The following is a 24,664-nucleotide window of genomic DNA, read 5'->3' as shown; positions in this document are numbered from 1 at the left end:
TAATGCCTTATATTCTGCAGCTTCTGTTGGACATTTTCTCCATGAGAACGTTTATTGACTACATAAAATACCCTAACTTCTGAAACACAAAGTGAATTAAACACTTCCCTTAATCTGTACCCAGCAACATCTATGTGTGTTAACCACCAATGTCCTGAGCTGCTCTTCTTTCTTTCAAGTCATGTCCAAGACAGACTCTGAACTAATACTGAATCAGCATGTTCCAAAGATCACAGTTTTAGAGCATCCTACAGTTCTGAGTTTAATACAATTTGCTGACAGTACCTTTTTAGTCATCTCATGTGAGAGGCTTCAGGACACTGTCAGCATGAAATCATTTAGCAATCTATTTTCTTCTTCCATAAAACTTACAATAAAAATGAAAAATAAAGCCTTTTTTGTCAGCTTACTGTTGTTGCATGGAAAATATGACTCATTTCAATTAAATTCATTTTCACTGTTTAGTTCTTTGTGCAGGAAAGTCTGGTCTGAAAACACCTCTAAAAGCAGCAATTCACTTGATTTTAAAAGTTGGGAGCATTTCAATCAGGCATAGGTTTTCTAACTCTGGACTCATACTACAGCCACTGATGTTTTCTTATGCAAGTAATAAAAATATCAACGACATCTGCAATCATCATTCTCAGAACATTTTCCAAGTATGACTGCACAATGCAACTCTGCTTATATAGGACCAAACCTTGCTGCTGCTGACAAAAGCAGGAACTCCTCACAGGCATTTAAGGGCACCTGTTTGATCTTAAGTATTTGTGTCAGAAAGATTGTCAAATTCAATAGCACAGTCTTTTCATGACATAGCTTTAAGAAAGCTAATGAAGCCTCCAGATTAGAGTCTGGCAGAACTACATAATGGATTTCAACTTGGATTCTAGCATAAATCTTGCAAGCTCATTTAAAAATATCAGTTGGTCCAGTGCAAGAAAAAAGCATTTCTTCCACAGTTCAAGAAATATTACGTATCCTGCTCCCACATCCCAGTCTTCTGCTGCCTGCTTCTATTATTCTTACCAAAAGGTAATTTTTGCAAAGGTAAACAAAGGAAACACAGTTAAGTTACTCTCTAACTACTCAATAACCACAAATATGGCCCTGCCACCTGACATCACACTTTCCAAGTTCGTATTAGTCATTAATGGGATGTCTGTAATCAAGCTGACCAAGATAACTACACATGCCTTAACATACCCTCAATGCACAAAACACACTGTGCCCTCTGGGATGGGTGTACATTTTTTGCCCCAGTTAAGTAGTTTAGTTTAGACTCCAGTCTGCGCCTGAACCTACTCATTTTTCAACAATCATGCAGAAAACACCTTATGGCGTAATAATCCTCTTAAGCCATTCCCACACCTGATTCACACATCAGTTACATTCTTCTGCAACCAAAATGAGCAACCAAGATGCAACACAAGAAGCCATATGATATATACCTAGCTACAGGAGCAAGGTGTAATTGCTCATGGAAACAAAGCTTTGCATGGAATCAGTCTTCTTCATCCTAATTCAGTCTTATATAGGTATTATAAACACGAGAGCATATATTTAGAAACATCTGTTTGCTACTCTGTGGCTGAAATGAATTGTGAACTTCTCTAAGACTAGAGATGGTCGATTTTCATTTTGAAATGCAAGACTAATCTTTTCCACCAAGTTATTTAGCACTGTTGGAATTCCACGCATCTCAAGTGCTTTTCTTCTTTTCAAGTGATAAGTTTTTGAGCAGGCCATGTGTCTTTTAATTTCACTTTCTTGATCCTTCTCTCTGCCCAACAGAAACAGCAGCTTGAAACTCATCGTGGTAAGGAGGCACTTTGGGCAAGAGAAATAAACAGCAATTGTGGCAAAGACTCTAGCTTGAAAATCTCATCCCCTTGGTTAATATTCCCTGTTTGGAACAGAGATAATGCTGCTATTGTACAAACCTCCACAGTTGTACAACATTTCCTCCCTTAAAAGTCCCTTATAAAGACAACTCCAAAGGAAATGACAAAACAAACCATTCACGTTTAATTTCACTGGAATATAAAGGTGTATTAAATCCCCTTAAAATTCATAGTTACATAAAGAGAGGTCCTACGGTTGGAGAAGTGCAAAGAAGGAGTCACAGAAGCCCTGCAGAAGAACAAAAGCAAAGAGATAGTCCTGTCCAGCTGTCCTTTTTTGAACTGTATAGTCTCAACAACCAGTCAGCAGAATTATTTTTGCACTCACCATCTACTGGGTCTGTACAGTCTTGGTTAAGCATATGTTATCAATGTGTGACACAGCAGGCTGAGAATCCGTAGTGTACATAATACATTCAGAAAAGTGTATCAAGTGTCATTAATTCTGAATTGTTGAGGTAAAATAAATAAATAAATACAAATAAAGAAGTTAAAGAAGTCTGCTCTATGCAAAATATTTCCAAATATAGCTCTGACTGTATTTGCGTGTTTGAGACAGAATATACTACATTTTCCCGCATCTCCTATACAGAATTTCAGCTTCAGAGACTTTCTTATCAAACTCACTTAACAACTAATAAGGAAACAGTAGCCTAGTCACAATAATAAAAAGCATGGTTCCAATGCTATTAATTCTTTAAGGAAGAAACTCTGCAGCCTGGTGTTCTTCCAAAGGTAGCTAATACAAAAGTAATAGTAGTCACCAAATATAGTCTGAATCCATTAAGGTAAGAGTAAGATCTAGTACAGTGAACAGGAACTACCTGGAACCAGGCTGAAATGGCACTGGCAGATCTTATTCTTTCTCCAGACACTGTTTCAAAAGCAGACAACCCATCCCCCCCTCTCCTTTTCTTGAAAGCCACACCATTTCAGAGTCCACCTTAATGCAGAAGTTAAGACAATGGCATGGTAGAAAGCTGGCATAGATAGAAAACCAGTGACTTCTTAAAAAGATGGAAGAACAACCAATGGCATTTGCTTAACGAAAGATATGCCAGTTCTTTAATAAATAAAGTGACAGAATTGTACTCTGAAGTTTTAGGACTGACCAGTAAAAGAGTGAGAAACACATAGTTAGCTAACACTTGCAACCAAGACATGCACTTGTGTCTGAAAAAAAGAATATTGCACTAAAAGAACTCTCAAGGCTTTAAATTCTTCCTTCACTGACCTAAAAAAGTAACTAACCATTTCCTGTAAGCAGTAGCAAACCTTGCTTGGTCCACGTCTCTACAACTTGATAAAACTTTATCTATAAACCTGTATTCCATTTCTTGAACGAGAGAGTCCTGCATTGGAGCACGCTTCAGACGTTTTGTTTCTTGACTATAACCTTGTTTGCTGCTGGATTCATTCAACCCATCAACATCCATAGCCTGTGCCATGTGGCTTGTTGCAGGACTGGGGTGTGAATTATGCACAGTTTCATCACTGCTGTCCACAGATGAGACCACCACACTCAGCAGAGGACGTTTGTTGCTTAAGTGGTGCTGAAGGTAAAACACGCGCCTCCTTCAGAGGAAAAGGAAGAGAAGAAAAAAGCACATGCTGATAATAATCTGCTGTTGCCGCTGAAAAGCAGAATTTGCCACCACACCATATTACTTAATACACAGCAAAACAGCTTACTGAATGCAGATAGAGTGAAGGTGATAACTTCAAGTAGAACTGAAAATTAACCATTGTACTGATTGCAGTAATGTGTTGATCTCAGTAATAAAATTTGCATTACCATTCAGCAAATTATTCCTTATGCACTGTTAAATAAAATGCAGACTTCGTCTCTTTCACTCACAAACAAGTACCACTGCACAAAATCTGCCGTCACAGTTCACACTCTACAAAACAAGCCTCTCTGTTCAGCCTAGACAAAACTTTTTGAAAAAGCCAGCAGGAATTTAATTCTGGAAAGCAACTTTTGCAAGTATATGCTCGCAGGCTTATAAACACTGCACCCCCGCAATCCCCACAGATATCTTCTGTAATTATAAAATTAGGTAGGAATTACCCTGAAACCAGCTGGTCTTGGATTTTAAGAAAAAGGACAGATTTAGTTATTGGAAAAGGTGCTTTTAACGTTTCTTTATTTGTGACTACTGTAACAGCACACATTCATCCTGTTCAGCTTTGCCACTGTGCTTTCTAAGTGAGCCAAGCCTGCTAGCCAACACAGAGTGGATCACAGCCAAAATTACACATATAGTCATATGTTCCGGTAGCAAAAGAGAAAAAAAAAATTACCAGTGTCGCTTTGGCAAACTCACTTTTACCTCGTCAGGTATATATACACAGCTGGCAAAGCAGAATTTTTCTACAGCTCATCCTTCTTCTTCATGTTTCTTGCTACATCTTTTGCTCTTAAAACATCTTAAGTGTAAGGAGGCACTTGCACAGCCTATAGGGACAAGTGGAGCTGATACCAACAAGATACTTAAATCAATTTTTCCATTCAAAAGCTCTGATTATTCTCCTGAATGTTTTCCAAAGCCTCAAGACATAGTAGCTTAGAAATTGTTAACTGAGTGGTACCTTTTTAAACAACAACAACAACAAAAACTAATTTGGATTTCCAGGCAAAGCATAATTCAATAACCAGAAGGATGCTCTTTTGCCAAAGTCCTCTTACCTATGACACCACAAGGTTTCATGCCCTGGGTAAGTGTTGATCAGATCAGTGCAGAAATCCAACTCATCCTCTAAATAGCGGGGGATATCCACATTCTGCTCCTCCACACAAACAGCTTCTGCTCCTTCACACTCCTCCTCTGTTTGAAGGCTAGAATTTTGCTCATTTCCCATTTGATTTTTTATCAGTGTATTATCATCATTCACAGTTCTGCCTATCAAGGATTTGAGTAAGAACTGGCGGTAATGAAATCCACTGTGGTCTGAGACATGCATGGAAACCCAGTATTTAGTGGAAGAAAGCTCATCAAGGAGAACCTGAAACAAAAAGCAGCAAGTTATCAACCACAGTGCAGAAGAAATCTATTACCACTGTTTTTTTATTGAGGTCACCTCTCCACTGGGGTTTTCAGTGGAACAGGTTGCCCAAGGAGGTTGTGGATGCCCCATCCCTGGAGGCATTCATGGCCAGGCTGGATGTGGCTCTGGGCAGCCTGTTCTGGTGGTTGGCGACCCTGCATGTAGCAGGGGGGCTGAAACTAGATGATCACTAGAATGTGATCATTCAACCCAAGACAATCCTTTTATTAGGAAATTCAAAATTAGTGTCATGAAATATATTTTTTCTTCCTTGTTTTAGCTCACATAGTTATATCTATCATCCACCACTAAGTACTAATAGGTGAACAGAACTTTACTGTACATGGACAAGAAAGATCTCTTTCTTACCTGCAGAACAAAACCTGCCTACACTTAGTAAAAACACAAACCAATATACAATGCAATATTTTGCCATTTTTAGAAAGCACACCTTAGCTGCCTGCACTCACCTAACATGACAGATCAACAGTAATCCATCCATGTCAGGGGATCTGCCGGGCAAATCACACTGCTTTTTTTAAGTACTTTTTTCTTCTTCTTTTATTTATTTATTTTTTAAGACAAGGAAAATGAAAGACTTTATTCATTATTGTATTTTACCTTGACAGTCAGCTTTCCCACATGCTGTAAAACCCAGATGCGATGGGACCAGGCATTGTAGTTGCTTGGATATCTCCCAGCAGCTTCAGAGCAGACGTCCATTTCCTCCTGCACTAGTTGGTGAATTCTTTCCACAGGTGCTGCTCCCAGGTTTCCTTTATTGACCAGAGTGGGCAAGGAGTTTTCCTGAATTAGCTGCTGCAGCACCCATCGTCTGGTTAGGGTTAAACAGTGTAGAGCATTAATGATGAGAGATCAATTCTTTGAAAAAAACATTATTTTTTAATTTTTATTTAAAAAGCAAAAATCAAGCTTTTCTTAGATTTCCATTATCTGAACTATGCTGTAACTAAATGTGGAATAAGAAAAAGTAGGAAACGTAAGCATCTGGTTTGTTCCTATACTGAAAACTATGACCTTGGATCACGTGTCAAAATAATTTAACTTCAGCTGCATTTATTTGTGCACTATTGGTAGTCATGGCTACCTACGGCATGCTAAAAGAAAAAAACAAAGAAAAAATTTACAAAAATAATGCAAAGTCTGCATGGGACTTCTCATGAGCTCTTCTTTTAGAGGTTTGTACAGTACTAAAGTAATACTTAAAAAGAGGCAGAAAAAAATGACTCAAGAAAGATATGAACTGTACTTTATGCACATTTTCACACTTCTCAGTAGTGAATACTACAAGCAAAACGTGTTTCTGTACATCAGCAGAAAGAAGATGCACAACACTGAAGGCCTCAGAAACTATAAGCAAAACAGAAAAAATAAGTACCTTTACTACTGAATTATACATATTTGATTTGAAGTCACCAAGAAGAACAGCTTACAATGGGGCTTTTCAATTCTATTTTGGACCGATTTAGTATCTTTAGATGAGAGCTACATTATGGGAGGTACTCCCAGTGATGCAGAAAACATATATCTGCAGGCTCTACTGAAAACTGTTGATAATGGCAGATATCCGTGCAGCAGCACATGTACAGAGAATAGCAATGGGACTATGTGGAACAGCCTGGAAAGCTGGACATCCTTCAGTGTGAAACAATGGAGTTTTTCTGCTTTGTACCAACTCACATATCAGTTATAAGATCAATTATCAATGGAAAATAATAGACGAATCACTTTGATATTAATACTGTTATTATTTCTGTTTCTTAAAATGAAGACTGTTTATAAAATAATGAATTCAGAAAAAAAAAATGACTACACAGTCTCTGTGGCTTAAAAGAAAAACCAAAAAAGAAAAAATGTAATCTGAGCTGTTTTCTTGACTTTTTTTCATGGGAGGAAAGACAACAAGCACAACCTTAGAAAAGCTTTAAAATAGGTGCTTGCTACCTGCTGGATATCATGGAAACCAACTGTTGGAAGTTATAAATAAACAAAAAAATAAATAAATATAAATAAATAAATAATATAAATATAAATAGATTTGGACAAAATGGATCTGATTTGTTGGGTCATGTTCTATTAATATCATTATTCCAGTTTGCAGAATTGAAGAAAATGAATGCAGGATTATTCAGTGACAACTGTGTAGTCAACAGGTACGCTAACTTTATATGCACAAGATAAATATGAATGCTGAATCAATACTACCAAGATAGAAATTAACGTAAACTAAGGTAATAATATTCTGTAAGGTAGATAATACCTAGCAATATTTCATTTATCGCCTTCTGTGTAAACTTCAAGACTATTAAGCCCATTCATTCAAAAAGAAGAGTTTACCTATAACCCCCTTGACCAAAAATTCATGTTATTGGCAAGACTGAAACTTCACTCATGTTTTTGATTTTGAGTACAACAATGTACTCCATTACCTTAATATTTAGTATTGGTAATTTAATGGCTTTGAGTATGTTAGAAATGATAAAAACAAATTTACCAAACCAAAAAAATAAGCAAAGAAATGGAAGACAATGTCAATTTGGGTTGTAAAAATAATCTACAGATGCTTGTATTTCTGAAATGTCTAAAAACAAATAACACAGCAGTAAGTGGGGGAGAGCAGAGAAGAGAAACCCACATTGCTCTAATACCTGCTACTGATGAAATCAGAAATCTCTGGATGAGAATTGAGAGTGATGAAAGATATGATAAATCCTTAGGAAAAATTATCCCACATCCAGAGCTTATTGGGAAAAAAAAAAAGATTCCACAAAGAGGCGCATATGATTTTAATTCTAATTACAGAAATAGAATCATAGAAGCAGAATACGGAAATGCATCTACAAAAGCCAAAGGACTGAGTTTCATAGTGACTGGCTCAAACACTGTATTTCTAGGTGTCCTCTTACATCCAGTATTCTCCTTAACACAAACACAGAAAAACAACAAACACACACACAAAAAAAAAAACCCACAATAATAATAAAATAACCCACTAGGAGGAATGTCTAACTCCAGGGAAGCAATGTAAGGCAAGGGAAACAAACCTATGAATCCACGTTTCTGGACTCTTTGGAAACTTGGTTAGCGCCAGTTTTCCAAGATGCAAATCTTTAAGTGGACTTAAAGTGCCAGAAAGTATTAGTTCTTTCCTACAAAAGATAAAATACATTCGTATGAATAAAGGATGTAATCTGAAAACAAACCACAAATACCACACAGCATCGATTTATTTTATTTTTTTTTAATATAACAGAATTTGGTGGATTAATCAACCCATAGCACTCAGCTGTACACAGGCACTGCTATTCAACCACACTCAGCAAAATAAATTCCAATCACATAACTTTATCTTAATACATTCAACCTGTTGTTACTCTAACAGTTGATCTAATAATAAATAATCTAATAATAAAAATCACTAAGTCAATTTTTAAATTATTATTATTTTGAGTGTAGCTCTCTATCACATTTTCTGTTACCAACAAAAAAGCTGAAGTTGGGCCACATGTTACGCCTGCTAACAATAATGTTGTTTCTAGTGGTATGCTCTAGAAAAATCTTAATTACACAAATTCCTTCTCATTAACACAAGGACAGCTAAGAGAGCTGCATATATACATATTTAAACATCCTTCCTGAAATTCAGCTTTCAGAACACTCCACAAATTTGGAAATACTTCCACTCCTCCAGACAGCCTCCCCACACACATTTAACTTTTTCACGGTCAGTTCTTACATATGGTTCAAGACACAGCATCCAGAATTCCTGAATTTAGAAGGAAGGAAGGAAGGAATATTCTGTGTGAAGAATATTTTTCAAAATGACTAGAAAGGCAGAAATCAGAAAGTTTACTCATGTGTAAAACACCTTCCTGTTTAAACATTAAAATAAGAATTTACCCTAGCAAAACTTAATGCTCATTCAACATGAGCTTTCCCAGTGCACCTCCTACGCATACACAGCAGAGTGAAAGTCCCTGTTTTAGCTACTTTTCCTTCTTTATGCAGAGTTCCCTGCTTCACATATTGTTTGTTTTTCTGGATTTAGAAATCTCCCTGCCTCTCCCAAAGGTATTTGAAAACATTATCCTGTCACTGGATAAAGCAAGAATGATCCCTTCCACATCCTGTACTCCAAACTACTTCAAAATCATAGAATCAGAGAATCACTCAAGTTGGAAAGGACTCTAAAGGTCACTGAGTCCAACCAGGGCACAAACATACTACCCTAACTCTAACAACCCTCTGCTAAATCAGAGATGCTTTGAAGTAAAGAAAGAGAGAATTCCAAATTTCCATATGATTGTGGGAAACATGCCTTTCTCAGAACTGTTAGCACTTGGAATTAAAAGCTTAGCAGTAGCAACGTTAGTATTTTTATTTTTGTTTCTAGACCACATAGTTTTCATCATAATGACATGCATGGCACTATCATAACAATCTTCATGGCAACAGGTTAAATGAGAGGTGCACTATACTGTGAATGGTGTTTCACCCATTTTCTTGGTGAGGAGGGAGAGGAACTGGTAGTAAGGAAATAAAACCGCTATGAAAAAAAAAAAAAAAACCTTTACCTACTATGCCCTGTAGGAGGTAATCTGAAACACTTTTCATGTGCTTCATGTTTTTACTGACAGCTCTGAAGTCACTGATACCTCACGGGAAAGGTTTGAATTTTCAGAGCTTCTTGTTATCCAATGCCTTTTGATCACTTACAGATGTCAGAAAGCATTTCAACAAGAACAGTAATATCTGTGGAAATTTACTTCACAATCATTTACACACGTTTTGGTCATTTTTAGCTTAAAAGATTTTTCAGCTTCCAAAAGCAGATGATAAATTATGACCAGTGACTGCAAGCATCTTGTTGCACATTCTGTAAAACAGGAATTTCCATCTCAGTTCAAGAAACGGTACTTACACGTCTGTTATTTCTTAGCACACTTTCCTATACCACACAATAAGCTCTTGCACAGCTCTTTCGCTTAGTTTCTATTCCCCTGCAGCTTCCCAGTTCCTTCTAATTAAAATAAACACCTAACCTCTGTGGGCATATTGTAATGTTCAGAATAGAGATTGGCTCCTAGACAGCAATACATTTCAAATTATATATTCTCCAGTCCTTCACCAACCACAAACAACTTTCTACGATTGCCAGTTCCACTCAAATGCTCATTAGCCTTCCATACTGCCACTCCAGGCATGATCTGCCAAGCCCTGTTCTCTCTCCAAGGAAGAACATTTCCTATTCAACACAGGAAACATGGATTATCTAAACCTAAAATGATTATTAGATTATTAGCAGTTATTAGATTATAGGAAGCACCTCATGGGAAGGGCTGCTGCTGTTAATCTTTTTATTTTTAGGCTTAGAATCTATGCTGCTTTTTTCCCCTTGCAAATAAAACAGGGAATTTACGTGCCAAGAAAATAAGATAAATCTGGCACAACAAACATCTTCTGTGCAAGATGAAAACAACCATCCCATGACTGATCCATCATGTTCTGCAAGCAGAGAGCAAGTCCCACATAATTAGTTCCTAGTTTAGAGTAAATCACAGTACAAATTTATCTCCAACAGATAATATGCTGAACATAGCCTGCCCTCTATGGTGCGTCTGCACATACCATTTTTGTTTGGCTAACTTAACCTGCAGTGTACTTAAAGGAGGCTGAAGTGTGGTTCTTCAGTTTGAGCTCTGCCATTATGTACCTACCCACTCCCTGAAATAGCCACCGCCCAGCAGCAGTCTCAGCCAGCACGCGTTCAGGTCCAAAACACCAGTTGTTCAGCTAAAGCAAACACAGCTATAAATTCCTCAGCTACTTAATGGCTGCTACCACATCACCTTCATTCTGAATGCTGCGAAGACACACCACCAACCAAGCCACCCTGTCAAGAGCTGGAGGGGCATTCCTCTGTAGTCATTTGCACACTGACAAATCATAAAAGACATTCTTCATCTATATTCCTCAACATTTTTTTTCTATTTGCAATTTAAACTAGACATATATACTGCACATGTAAGAACAAGCAATGAGCAAGCTCTTTTAGCTTTCAGGCAGGAAAAAAAAGTACAGACTGTTAATCATGGATGCATTTATGTTTATACAAACAACTGAAATCAGTTTTAGGTACCATAGAACTACATTACTTTAAAAGCTCTAGTGTTTATGCATGCTAAATCCTTTTTATTACTCGAAAGCTACTCAGGGGTATACATTTTCAGGACAGTAAGCCCTTTGCTGTCACTGTCACCTGCCTCTCTTAGGCCCAAGACACTAGAAGGTACAAAACCCAGCAGAACTGTTCAGCATTACGCCAGCAATGAAAGACAAAAAAATCTGAATTTGCAATCAAGGCTGATGGCTATCCACAGCCATCATCTTTTTGTTCATTTTAGCTACAGAAATAATGAACATAAACTACAACAAGCCTTTTTATTTATTTTTTTTTTAAATTAGTCCTCCTAGATATTAAGAAGTCGCAGTCAGACTTCCAATGTCTTACTATTCCTTCAAGACCGGCTCATATTTTACCTTGGAAGCAGAACATTACCCAACCTGGGAGATATACACAAAAACTATCTGCTTCAGAACCCTGTGAATACAGCTTCCTTCTCTTCTTTTGCAGTGTATCTACTGAGAGCAGTTCAGCTTTGATAAACTGTACTGATAACACTAAATTGATCCGTTATCTCAAAAGGACTCAGATATATTATTCAATGAGGGACAAAACTAAAACAGTGCAAACAGAGAGCAGACATTAGCTGGATACTGTGATTCAGCAAAAATGATAGGCCCACCTGAAGATTATAAATAACATGACTCAACTGACAGAGGCAAGGAAAGTGACACTTCCAGCTGACACAAAATAAGGACCTAACATGTATTCACATGCAGTAAGGTGTGATTTAGCCTGTACTAAAAAAGAAAAACTAAATCAGTTAAAATTATCTGAAGCACATACAGGACAGAAGAGATGTTCAGCATTCCTTTAGTGCTCTGTAGCTGAAAAGCTGCTGCTCTACCATTAATTACCACTAAATACAGAGTTTATGGCTGACTTGCAAATTAAGGCCCAGGTCATTCTGATGTCATTTCCTGAGTGCAACTCACCTCACATTCCAAGCTGTGGTGAAGTCTGGATTCAGCAGCAGCAGTGTACATGTGGTGTCTATCAGCTCTAAAATGAGAGAACAAAAAGATTAGCAATGTTTCACATGGTCTAGTGGTCTCTCTGCACTCCCTTAATCCCACCCTTCATTAAAGTCTCTCCTTGCTTGATTGCCATATCTACTTCCATCTCTACAGAACACTGTTATATTTCATTTTGGAAGAGTTCTATCTTGCTAACAACTTTTGTCTAAGAAATGGAAATGTACATGGAAATTTCAGACCACCACTTGTACCCCTAATTGTGTACCCAGATACACCTGTAAACCTATCTATCCACACAGATATACATATATATACCAATTTAGATATATATGCATCTATCGAGTTAGACAGACTCACATGTATTGTATAGCCTCAGAGATGGATAATGACTGCACCGAATCCTTGAGTATACAATGATTTAAACTGCAGATGGACTGCATGCATTAAAATGAACTCTTCAAAGAATATCCAACAACTTTGAACTGAGATAGTAACATTAAATGTATACTCTTATTATTTCCATACAACCCTGAACTACAGATATGTGCTACTTTTATACTATATAATGCAGTTGCAAAAAAAAAAAAAACCAAAAAAAAAAAACCAAACAAAACTAAATATTGCAGCAAATTATATCTAGGAAAATCTAGAAAAAAATAACAATGAATTAGGTTCACAATATAATTTAGCTATCCACATGCACTTACATGTAACAGAAAACAATTCTGAGTTCACTCTGAACTGACAGCCTTGCTTCAGACTATTGTATTATGGATATTCCATACCATATTAAGTAATTCTCAGCAATAAAAGTTAGAGAACAGAAGGATGCAAGAAGGTACGTTCAGAGTGACAATGTTTGTCTTTCTAAGCTCCTGCTTTCCTGGTAGGGGTTGAACATCTTCCTGCTGATGGGAAGTATCAGATTAATTCCTTTTTTAGCTTTGCTTGTGTGCATGGCTTCTGCCTTACCTAGTAAACTCTTTATTTCAACCTACAAGTTCTAACACACCTTTCCAGTTCTCTCCTACAGGGAGAGTGAGCAAGCAGTTTTGTGAGCCACAGCACTCTGCTGGGTTAAACCACAACAACCAAGTAGTTTGAGTTTCCACCAGGGTAACAGCAGGGATCCTCGAGACATCTCCACCTAACCCTGAGATGCTTCAGACTACCACTATGTTGCTTACCATTAACTTCCACTCTGAGTATATGCAGCTTCAGATCAGTTACCCTGTCACTGTCACCACAGATATACAGGCTTTTATTGACAAGGAAAGTTTGGCTACATTCTCTCCTCAACACTCTGTATTTAAGAAACTAAATAAACTGTACTCCAAGTAATATCCACCAGATGACTCACATGTCAGAGAAATTAAGAATGGAAAGGAAGGAGATGGAACTAAATAATCTCTACCTGCTTCTCTGGCTGCAAATGACATTTAAAAAACCTACCAGTGCAACAATAAAGGAACATATTACATCAAAAAGTACAGGAGAGCAATTTCACTTACCTTTTAACCTAGAAATTTCTCTAGGAATACAATACTTAACTGTGTGAAAAAGGGGAATATCTTTGCATATTACTGCTTGCTTGGTTGTTTATTCATGCCTGACTAAGTAATTTTGTGTATCCCGTGTTTCCATGGACTCCTGCCCAGGAGGACTATGTTATGTCATTATATGAGGGCAGTATAATCACACGTAATTATACTCACATTTCCTATATGGTGAAAGGTAGTGAAGAAATATGAATTATGATGAAAGAGAGTGAAAGGTAAACTTCAAAATGCAGGATAAGAAACAGAGAAGCAACAAAGTGCTGTGACAAAGAATAGCATTACAAGACAGCACAGCAGTTCTGAATTAAAACACAGTGTTTGATTTTAATGATTTCAGTAATCATTAGCTACCATGATTACATAACCTAGGGCAGACAGGATACATTAAGAGAAAGCTTATCACAGCCTAGTTCAATCTTTCAAACACTTAGCAGAAAGAGTTTTCAGAGACTATGATTCCCCATGTATTCTATGTAAAGAATACAGTTTGTCCCACAAACTCATGACTAACCAGTAATGTGACTATGGTAATGTCAAAGGTTTGGAACAAAAGCACAAAATCATACCCAATCTAAGCAGAAGCTTATCAACCTCGTTGTTATATATAAGTGCTTGGAGAGGAATGAAGCAATAAGTACAAAAATAAATTCACTGTATCTTGAATATTATCAAAAGAAAAAGCAGATGAGGAAACCCTCATAGAAATATCTAGTTCCTTTAGTTTGATCTTCTTTGTAATTTTGTGCAGCAAAGAGCAGGTGTAGATTTCACACAGCTTGAATTCTAAGCCAGAGATGACAAATGACAGAATTTCAGAAACCTCTGAGCCTTTTTCCATAGAAAGCTGTATGACAGATCTAGCACATGTTACCAGTTGCCACTGAGTTCTGTGTCAGTAACAAAACTCAACACGTACTTCATTTGAAATTCAAAAAGCAAAATACAGCATCCTACATGCTTACAACGCAGGTATCCTTTTGGACATGAGATGTCTCTCCAGACAGAGGAGGGCAAGTATGACCAGGTTTCTAGCTCCTTTTTATTTTTTTTGCCCCAAACATGACTGTATCCAAATTTACATAGATCGCATTAGCATGCTTTTCAGAAAGCTGTTTTAAAGGTGGAAGTATGGGCTTAAGGAAGTAAGGCAGAACAGCATTTTGCACAAAAAGAGAAGATATCTGTAGCAATTTCAGATTACTGTCTTGGGTCATCATAGATAGTCTGCATTCATAAATTAAAACAACTTGACAAAAGGAGAAAAACTTATAAACTAGAACACCAGCAAAAGTCATGATTTGGGATTCAAAGAAACCTTCTTAATCAAACTTCCAAAAGAAACCATGATAAAATTAAACATCTGTCCCAGTACAGAGGATATTATATTTCTAATATAAAGAGCTTAAACTATGTTAACAGCAATTCTGTAGGTCAATCTGGAAAATACCTCTCTTGTCATGCCCTCCACCACGATTGCTCACTTTCTACTACAATTTAATGATAAAGCATATTAAATGTTGTAAGCTGTACAGCGCTTCCAAACATGTTACTAATATGGTGAGGTCTCCAACATGTTTTCCAGTAGTTACACAAAGACTTGGTAGCAATGGAAATACTGTAGGTCATCTCTTCTCAAGAAAGGTACATTGGCTTTCAATAATTAAAAATACAAAGGAAAGGCCAGTTTTTCTCCAAGGGAAGAAAATCCAGAGATGTTCAATAAACAAATATGCCATTTCCTAAGTTTCACACCACTCCTGTTATTTCCTGACACTGTTTTATGACCTATGTTTCCAGAAGGGAGGATCTGAAATTCTTCATCTGGGAAGGAAGCAGAAAAACTTTCTGAACAGCCCTAATATCTTCGCCATTCCTGCTGAATGGACGGGAATGTAACTGACAATGTCACCATAAACAAAAACACCCAAACCTGCCTAAAAGAGTCACTGTCTCAACAAATGAGATTCCAAATGAGAAGACTACAGAAAGAAAAGTTTTTAAGCTGAAGAGACCTGAAGCCACCAGCAAAAAGTTTCTTAAACTACAGTTACCCTTTTCATTCTCAATTTAAACAAAGTTACTTTGTAAACAAGTATCTCCAGCACCACACCTTTCATAATTCAAAATAGACAAAACCATGCAGAAGTATTTTTCATGCAAGTGAAACAAACTAAAAAGAAAGAGAGGAACATCAGCAACAAAGAAAAAAGAGGATAGTATTTTACAATTAACAAAGTGCTTCAACAAACAACTTCTGGTACCCCTAGGTCCAAAAAAACACTGAACTTCTTTCTTACTTCAGATCCACATGTTACCACAGCTGCCTTCCTGTCACAGGACATCATCATTCCTTCTGCAAACAGTAACACTACTTTCCTTAATCATTCATGGGAGTAAGTCATCTCTCCAACACTTCCAGCTTGGGCAAGATAAAGGATTTGTTTGCATTTTCAAATGAGAAACAATAAACAATCCCTGGTGATACACAACACAAAGCCAGCTTTCCCTAAGATTTCATTCAATTCTTTCACTGCAGGTTGAACTACATTTAAGAAAGTCCTATTTAATGTCAAATAAAAGTAAATAAAGTATGCTAAGAATCAGGTACTAATTTCCAACAGGGTAACTTACCATCTTTGTTCAACCATTGTTTTCTCTGTCTGTAGAGTAAAAGCTTGTTGTGGACATAGGGCAAAAGAAACTTGACACACCAGCTCTCCACACCAAGTTTGTTTTCCACAAGGACTATTGGGCTCCGATTGTATCTTGCTTCAGGACAGGGTATTAATCCAATTTCATCTCTTAAAAAAAAAAAAAAATAACAGAAAGAAATGCAATTAAATTTACTTTCAGTATTTGACAATTATGTTTTTCAAAACTTCAGCTGTCAGTCCATCACCTTTCCCCCTGTTTATACCAAAATCTGTGCTCATTATTCTCAATTCATCTTTCTTGCTTCTACTCAGACTTGCAGGTACAATAAAATGCATTTTTTAGAAAGTAATCTCCTGCATAATTGTGCTGTCAATTAACTCAGCAAATAAATGATGCAAACACATTTTTGGTCTGAATAAAGACCTAATCTGAGCAAAAAAACCCAAAACCAACAGAAAACCCATAATATTTTACATTGCTTTACAATCTATTCAGATACAACATAAAAGGTAGCTGTGGTTTTAGGAAGAGTCTCTGCAAAATGTGTATTATGTCTCCAGTACTGCAAAAGGAGAAAAACAGGAACACTTACAGACATGCTGAAGAGTCTCAGTGTAATAATCATTACTAAATAAACAAGCATGAATTCAAAGTCCTTTAAATGCCATGTAAATTTTTTTTGTGATTCTGGACTTTCTCTACTTACTCAGAAATGTTATATAAGGTTTCCCCAAAAATCCTGAACGGAGAAGGTCCTTTTTATGTACTTATTATATTAAACCTTTAATCAACCATCTAGAAATAAACAAAGGATGGCAACTAAAATTCATACCTGCAAACAAAGCAGAAGCATCTCAGGCTTTTTAGTTTCAAGGGGCCATATTATTTTTTTCCTTAGCTTTTAGCATACATGGATGATGAAAGAGCAGTTCTTAAAAGTCAAAAACAGACTGCCAATTATTCATGCTCACTTGGACAAAAAGGAATACAATTCTACACTTTCTACCATGTGTGATTTCACCATCAAATTCTGTTCAATGGAACAAAACTGGAATGATGATGAACCCTATTTTTTTTCAGTACAAGGTCTATAGATACATCCCAAGTGTTGACCTCGTAATCTCAACCCAATTACCACATGCTAATTTTGTTACTGGATAATCTGAGGGTACTGATTTAGTTCACTGTCCTCAGTGGATTATTAGTGAAGCAATTGAAAATGACACCATGTGTTTGTTTAAGAACAAGTATACCTGCTTACTCAGAAAACTGATTTAATATGTCAGACAGCAAAAGAGCACAAATAACCTGAGGTAAGATACTTGCAAATTACTTGGCTCTGTCTCTAGACACACACCCAGGTCCCTTACCCATCTCTTCCATCTCTACTCATCTGAGAAAAGGGAAAAAAAAAGAAGAAAAAAAAAGAGGGAAACACTCAATTTTACTACCTACCGAACTGCAAGCAGTACGTGATTTCCACCTATATTGTTCCACTCAAAAAAATTAAGTTAGACTTATAATGACATTACAGGCTGATGCTCTGATGCTTTCAATATGGTGCCTTATAGCTTGAAGTTTGTGCTTCCTGCTGTCTTCATTTCCTTTACAAAGGGAAGACCTCACTGTGGCTTTCTAGTATTTGAAAGGAGCATATAAACAGGAAGGGAACAGCTGTTTATGAGGGTGCATAGTGATAGGACAAGGGGGAAAGGTTTTAAACTGAGACCGGGGAGGTTTGCATTAGATATTAGGAGGAAGTTTTTCACACAGAGGGTGGTGATGCACTGGAACAGGTTGCCCAAGGAGGCTGTGGATGCCCCATCCCTGGAGGCATTCAAGGCCAGGCTGGATGTGGCTCTGTGCAGCCTGGTCTGGTGGTTGGCAACTCTGCACATAGCAGGGGGTTGAAACTGGATAATCATTATGGTCCTTTTTAACCCAGGCCATTCTGTGATTCTATGATTCTGTGAAATGCTAAATCTAGTCCACATCCAAACTCTTGATTGCTCTTGCATGCTGTGACACATAGGGCCTCAGAGGCAATGAGCATACAGCTTTGCTAGTTAATTCTGTGAATTACCACAAAAATTTACAAGCTGATGCTTACAGATAGTACAGCAAAGGCCAACAGCAAGGGAAAGCAAATAATAACAACCCAACACCCACACCTTCAGTTCTTAGCAAACAGAAGCTTGACTCAGGAGAGCTAATTTCACAACACGGCATTAAATACACCATGACAATCGATCGGTAGGATTTGCAAAGAGCTGACAAGTCAAACGCCCCAACTCTAGGACATGCTCTGCAAGCCATAAGAGGCAGAGGACTATACCACTGCCTAATGAGAACCATAAAGATACAATACAACACAAAAATGTTTATCTGGTAAATGTGTGCATCTTCCCCAAGATGCAGACCAGCGCTTGTCATGTGGTAGAAACACTGTCTACAACACTTTGGTTTTGTTTCTGATGTTCTGGGTGGTTCATAAACCTTACACAGCATTCAGTTTCTGGGAAGGAACAGCAATTATAATTCAAAATGCTAGAAAAGAAGGGTGCCTATCATGTTCTAAACAATTCATGCAAACCAGCATCACTCCTGAAGGCCTCTTGGGTCTGCAGGAACAAGTAATGGAATAGGTCATTCATTTTGTCAGCCCTGTACATTATGCTTGAGAACACTTGCAGCCTCTGCATCATCACATACCCAAAAATGTTTTTGCAGCACAACTCACACACAGGCACCACCAGTCACTCAAATATTCCTTTTAAAATTAAATTACTTAAGTACCCTAAATCTTGCGCTAGTAGCCTCTGACCATAGAGTCATCTAGGTTAAAAAAGACCTTCAAGATCAAGTCCTATCATCCACTTGACCTCCTGAATCCCACCATCAAACCATGGCCTTTAGTGCCACATATGCATATCTCTTAAATACCTCTGAGGGATGTAACTCCACCAGATCACTGGGCAATCCATCCCAATGCTTGATCATCCCCTCTGTGAAGAAATTCTTACCAACATTCAATCTAAATTTTCCCTGGTGTAACTTGAGACAGTTCCCTTCTATCTATCTATCACTAGTCATCGGAGAAATCTATATCCTCCTTTCCTGCAGCCTCTTTCCAGACTGAAGAGCCTCACACTTTCTAGCTTGTTTTCCAGCCTCTACACCAGTTCTGTTGCTTTTCTCTGCACACACTTGAACAACTTTGAGCGCAATTCTTCTTTTAGTGAGAGGCTGCAAACTGAGCACAAGCTCAAGGTGCAGTCTCACCAATGCCACATACAAGGGAAGCAATCATCACTTCCTTATTCCTGCTGGCCATGCTATTTCTAATGCAGGTCAGGCTACCACCGGCCTTCTTGGCTATCTGGGCATACTGCTGGCTGCTGACCAGCACTTCGAGGGCCTTTCCTGACAGGCAGCTTTCTAGCCACTCTTCCCCAAGCCCGTATCACTGCAGTAGCCTGATGTGACCCCAGGGGAGGACCTGACACTTACAGTTGTTGCGTGTCATGTAACTCTCCACAGCCCAGCGATCCAGCATAGGAGTGCCTGGTTATATCGATAGGACTGCACAAACCAATTGTAGGATTTAGGGTGCTCATATTCAGGTACACGCTGCTCACAGTACTGAAGGTAATGGCAACTGAAGGCTGTTGTTCTGTGGTATCTCCCATTATCTCCCATTAGTGTTTCTGATACACTACCTACTGTTAAACTAATGTTTAATTTCACTCTGTAGATTCCACTTCAGAATTTTAAATAATAAATCAATACCATTAGTCACTGGTTAATTGGTCTTTAACTTACTGGTACAACCAAAATCTTTCGTAAATGAAAGAATAGTAAGATACTACTGAAATCCTAATTATTTCTATCTCATATTTGTTTCCAAAGAAGCTATAAATATTGGACTAACATTATCTAGGAGTTTCCTTTTGCTTGTTCGCACATTAATCTTCACTTCAAAGTTCTGCACTGATTACCCTTCTCACTAAGTACTGCAAACAAATTATATTTACTACAGATGGCAAATTCATTAAGTATCAATGCTGAATAAGTTATTTAACAATTTAAAGGGAAAAATATTGGCAAAACAAACTTCATGTTTAGCTAATGACTTAATGAAGTGTGCTTCATTTTGGGTTCCCAGAGGAGAAATCTGCAATCACACCAAACGAAATCTTGATTCAGTTTCAAATCTATGATGGCTGCTTTTAAAGTAATGCCTTCTATTTTATTATGTTGGTCCATGACATCAGAGGCAGATGCTGGTGGCATGGCAGTAAAGGCTGAACCTTCCCACTAATATTTCATGCCAGCAGGCCACTGTGAATCAACAAGGAGCTCCTGAACTTACTTAAGCACAAAAACAAAGCCTACAGGGAGTAGAAGCAGGAATGGGATAACTGGTAGGACTATGAAGACATTATATGAGCAGCAGGGATCAGGTTAGGAAAGCAAAAACTGAAACAGAATTAAACCTAGCCAAGGACATAAAAAGGAACAAGAAGAATGTCTGCAAGTGTATCAGTGATAAAAGGAATGGTAGAGAAGATGTGGGTCCTCTCCAGGAGGAAACTAGAGACCTGGGCACGAGAGATACGGAGAAAGCTGCAGTGCTCAATGATTTCTTTACCTTAGTCTTTGCCAAGAAGGGCTCTAGCTACACTGCCCAAATTGCAGAAGGCAAAGGTAAGAACTTGGAGAAGATCTGGCTACTTTAAGTTAAAATCAGGTTCGAGACCATCTAAAGAACCTGAAGGTGCATGAGTGCATGGGACATGATGAGTTCCATCCATAGGTTCTGATGGAACTGGTGGATGAAGCTGCTAAGCTGCTATCCTTCATATTTGAAAAGTCATGGCAGTCTGGTAGTTTCCACTGACTGGACACATAACCCCCATTTACAAGAAAGGAAAAAAACATGATCCATGGAACTAAAGGCCAAGCAGTCTCACCTCTGCACCTGTTAAGATCATGGAGCAGATCCTCCTGAAGGCCCAACTAAGGCACATGGGAAATAAAAATGAGGTGATTGGTGGTAACCAACATAGCCTCACCAAGGACAACTCATACCTCACAAACTTGATGACCTTTCATGATCTAGTTACAGTATCAGTGGATAAAGGAAAAGCAACCGGCATCATCTATCTGGACTTGTGTAAAGCATTTAACACTGTCCTGCATGACATCCTGGTCAACAAATTGGAAAAAAAATGGATTTGATGGATGGACCACCCTCTAGATAGAGAGCTGGCTGGATGGTTACACTCAGAAAGTTGTGATCAACAGCTCAGTGTCCAAGTGGAGACCAGTGAGGAGTGGTATTCATCAGGGACCAGCACTGGGATCAATGCTATTTAATGTCCCTATAGGCAACATGGACAGTGGGACTGCACCCTCAGCAGGTTTGAAAGACAACACCAGGCTGAGTGGTGCAGCTGACAGTCTAGAGGGAAGGGATGCCATACAGAGGGACCTGGACAGGATTGAGAGGTGGACCTCATGACATTCAACAAGGCCAAGCGTGAAGTCCTGCACCTGGGTCAGAGCAGTCTCAACTACAGATACAGGTTGGAAGGAGAAGCAGCTTGAAGGATTTGTAAGTGCTGGCCAATGAAAGACTCGACATGAGCAGGCAGCTCATAAGTCAGATCATATCCTGGGCTGCATTGAGAGAAGTGTGACCAGCAGGTTGAAGGAGAGAAGTGTTGAAGGAGGTGATTCTGCCCACCTACTCTGCTCTTGTGAGACTCCACCTGGAGTATTGCGTCCAGCTCTGGGCCCTCAACACAAGAATGAGCTGTTAGAGCAGGTCCAGAGGAGAGCCACGATGATCAGAGGGATGGAGCACCTCCCCTGCGAGGACAGAGCGTTGGGGCTCTTCAGCCTGGAGAAAAGAAGGCTCTGGGAGGAATTCATACCAGTTTTCTAGTACTTGAAGGGAACCTACAGAAAAGCTGGGGAGGGACTTTCTATAAGGGCAGGTAGTGACAGGAGGAGGGAAAATGGATTTAAACCAGAAGAGGGTAGAATTACACCAGATACTAGAAGAAATTCTTTACTGTGAGGGTGGTGAGACACTGGAACGGGTTGCCCAGTGAAGCTGTAGATGCCCCCTCCCGGGAAGCATTCAAAGCCAGGAGGGATGGGGCTTTGAGCAACCTGGTCCACCACAAATTGAGACAGAGAAAGAGAGAAAGTGATCTGAGCTAAGGTGATACTGGCAAACCAGATAAAGCATCCTCAGATTTCACACACAAGTGCTGAGTTATCTTTTCCAATTATGCCCATAAAATTAACATACTTTTTTTGACAAGTAAGTCTTTTTTATTCTCACTGGCCTCATAAGCAAAAGAAAAGCAAAGTTCAAAAAGAATTCATGCACTGATGTATTCTGTGTTTACAATCCATTCAACTCCAGTGGGACAGCTCATGCAAATGCTTTTATCAGATCCGTGCTGGTAGGACTGGGTACAAGTGCCAATAAATTTCACAGCCTTACAAAAATTGAAAGCTAGCAAGTTGACACAGTTATCCTGCAGAAGAAAATGGAGTGATCAGACAGGTGAGGTAAAATTAAACCAGCGCTGCATAGTTAACTAGAAGTGAACTTGCCTTAAAAACGTAGCATTTACTAGGGACTGTGACAGACCACAGCTGTCTTGGTCAATAGCAGGAATACAAGATACCTCACATCAACCAGAACACCTGGCTGTAAGGGCTGCAGCCTGCTGCTCCAGATGCAGACAGGTGTGGTAGCCAATGGCCTGCAGCCCATCCTAGCCACGCAAATACTGGAGTTCAGGAATCCAGCGGGCAGAATTCCCATCTTCTTTATCTCAGCAGGCAAACCAGCAGCAGGTCATCCTTTCTCACACTACACATGATACGGTGCACCAGTTTCAGGGCACACAACTCTTTAATCTCTCAGATAGAATGAAAGAAAACACCAGCCACATATTTTTCAAAAGCACAGGCTCTAAGTTTGCTATCAGGAAACAATTTTGACGAGTAGGAACCAAAAGGAGTCAGCGGATTCATTCACAAACACTGGCTGTTTGGAGCACATTATGCCTCAGAGACTAAAAATGGAACTTCATGGCAAAACATGGTTCTTTTTTAGAAAGTACCCATATGCTGTATTTTAAAACCTGGCCACCTACCCGAGTGGTTAGCTACATTTATGGAAATATGAAGATACTTATTCTAGTCCTCTCCTTCCAGCAAAATGACACGTTAAAAACTGTGCATAAAGTTTTCCCCAATAACCGCTTTGCGTGCTATTTTCTGGAACAGATTAATAGGCCATCGCCTTGGAGACCGCAGCTCTTCCATCTGACACAAAACCCTGCATTTACGTTACAAAGTTCTTACCCATTACCCGCTGCCTCATTTGTTACAACTAATATGGAGTCTGGATCGATAGCACGACGCTTCCCTAAACAGTTTGCATCTTAAACGACTGCAAACGGAAACGGGAGCGGTACGTAATTATACGGGTCAGCAACAGGACTGAAAACGAAACATGAATCTTCTTGCTCAGCAGAGAAGATAAGCCAGGCTCACGGAAGACAGCAGTAACTGCTCCGTCCTACACAGTCACCGTGTTCGCCTCCGTCCAACGCGAAGGAAGGTGCTGTCTGTGCTGGGCTCCGTTCCCGCCTCACCCCACGTCGGCCGCACGATGCACCGCACAGCGCCCCAGCCCGGATTCTCCTGGCAGGTGTTGCTCACATCAGCACACCGCTCCCTGCTGCCGCGCTCGGCACCTGACCCAGCAGGAGCCGCTCCGTTCCCGCACAGCCACACACCGCCGGCAGCTCGCTACCCGGCGCCACAAGCCCTGACCTTGGCCCAGGCGCCCGGCCCCGCCGCCGGGCGGCCCCAAGCCCCTCTGCCCCGCCCGCCCGGCGCCCGCCCCGCTCACATGTCGGGGTTCCGCTTGAAGGCGTTGCGGATGTCTTTCACCACCCGCTGCACCAGCACCGCCACCTCCTCCGGCGACTCGGCCATCTTCCGCAGCCGGCCGTGCCGTGCCGTGCCGCGCCGCGCCAGGCGGGCAGAGCGCTTCCGGGTCAGCGGGCGGCGGGCGCCGCGGGGATGGCGCTGACGGAGCGGAGCGGGGCGGGGGGCGGCGCGGCGCCGGGCCGGCTCGGACGCCGGGTGCCGTGCGGCCTCGGCCGGGAGGGGCGGGCCCGGCCCCGCCTCGGGCGGCTCCAGCCGTGCGACTCGCCGCTGCTTCCTCTGCCGGCCGGCGGAGCTCGGAGTGGGCAGGCGGCCCTGGGTGCGGGGCTGCCG

General features: G+C 39.7%; 1 protein-coding gene across 1 annotated transcript; it reads right to left on the bottom strand.

Moving 5' to 3' along the window:
• Positions 1 to 349: 349 nt before the first annotated feature.
• Positions 350 to 24,419, bottom strand: PTAR1 (protein prenyltransferase alpha subunit repeat containing 1). Its single transcript, XM_015849091.3, has 7 exons — positions 24,294 to 24,419; positions 16,325 to 16,494; positions 12,093 to 12,159; positions 8,018 to 8,122; positions 5,574 to 5,787; positions 4,594 to 4,910; positions 350 to 3,479 (listed from the first exon to the last, which is right to left on the bottom strand). Exons 1-7 carry the CDS (start codon positions 24,377 to 24,379, stop codon positions 3,131 to 3,133), a joined length of 1,308 nt encoding a protein of 435 aa, XP_015704577.1. The 5' UTR covers positions 24,380 to 24,419; the 3' UTR covers positions 350 to 3,130.
• Between the last annotated feature and the right edge of the window lie 245 nt (positions 24,420 to 24,664).

The sequence above is a fragment of the Coturnix japonica genome, chromosome Z (assembly GCF_054131305.1).
Source record: "Coturnix japonica strain WE chromosome Z, WE-NBRP24, whole genome shotgun sequence".
Lineage (NCBI taxonomy): Eukaryota > Metazoa > Chordata > Aves > Galliformes > Phasianidae > Coturnix > Coturnix japonica.
The sequence above is the reverse complement of the archived record's forward strand: the minus strand, read 5'-3'. Positions and strand labels throughout refer to the sequence as shown.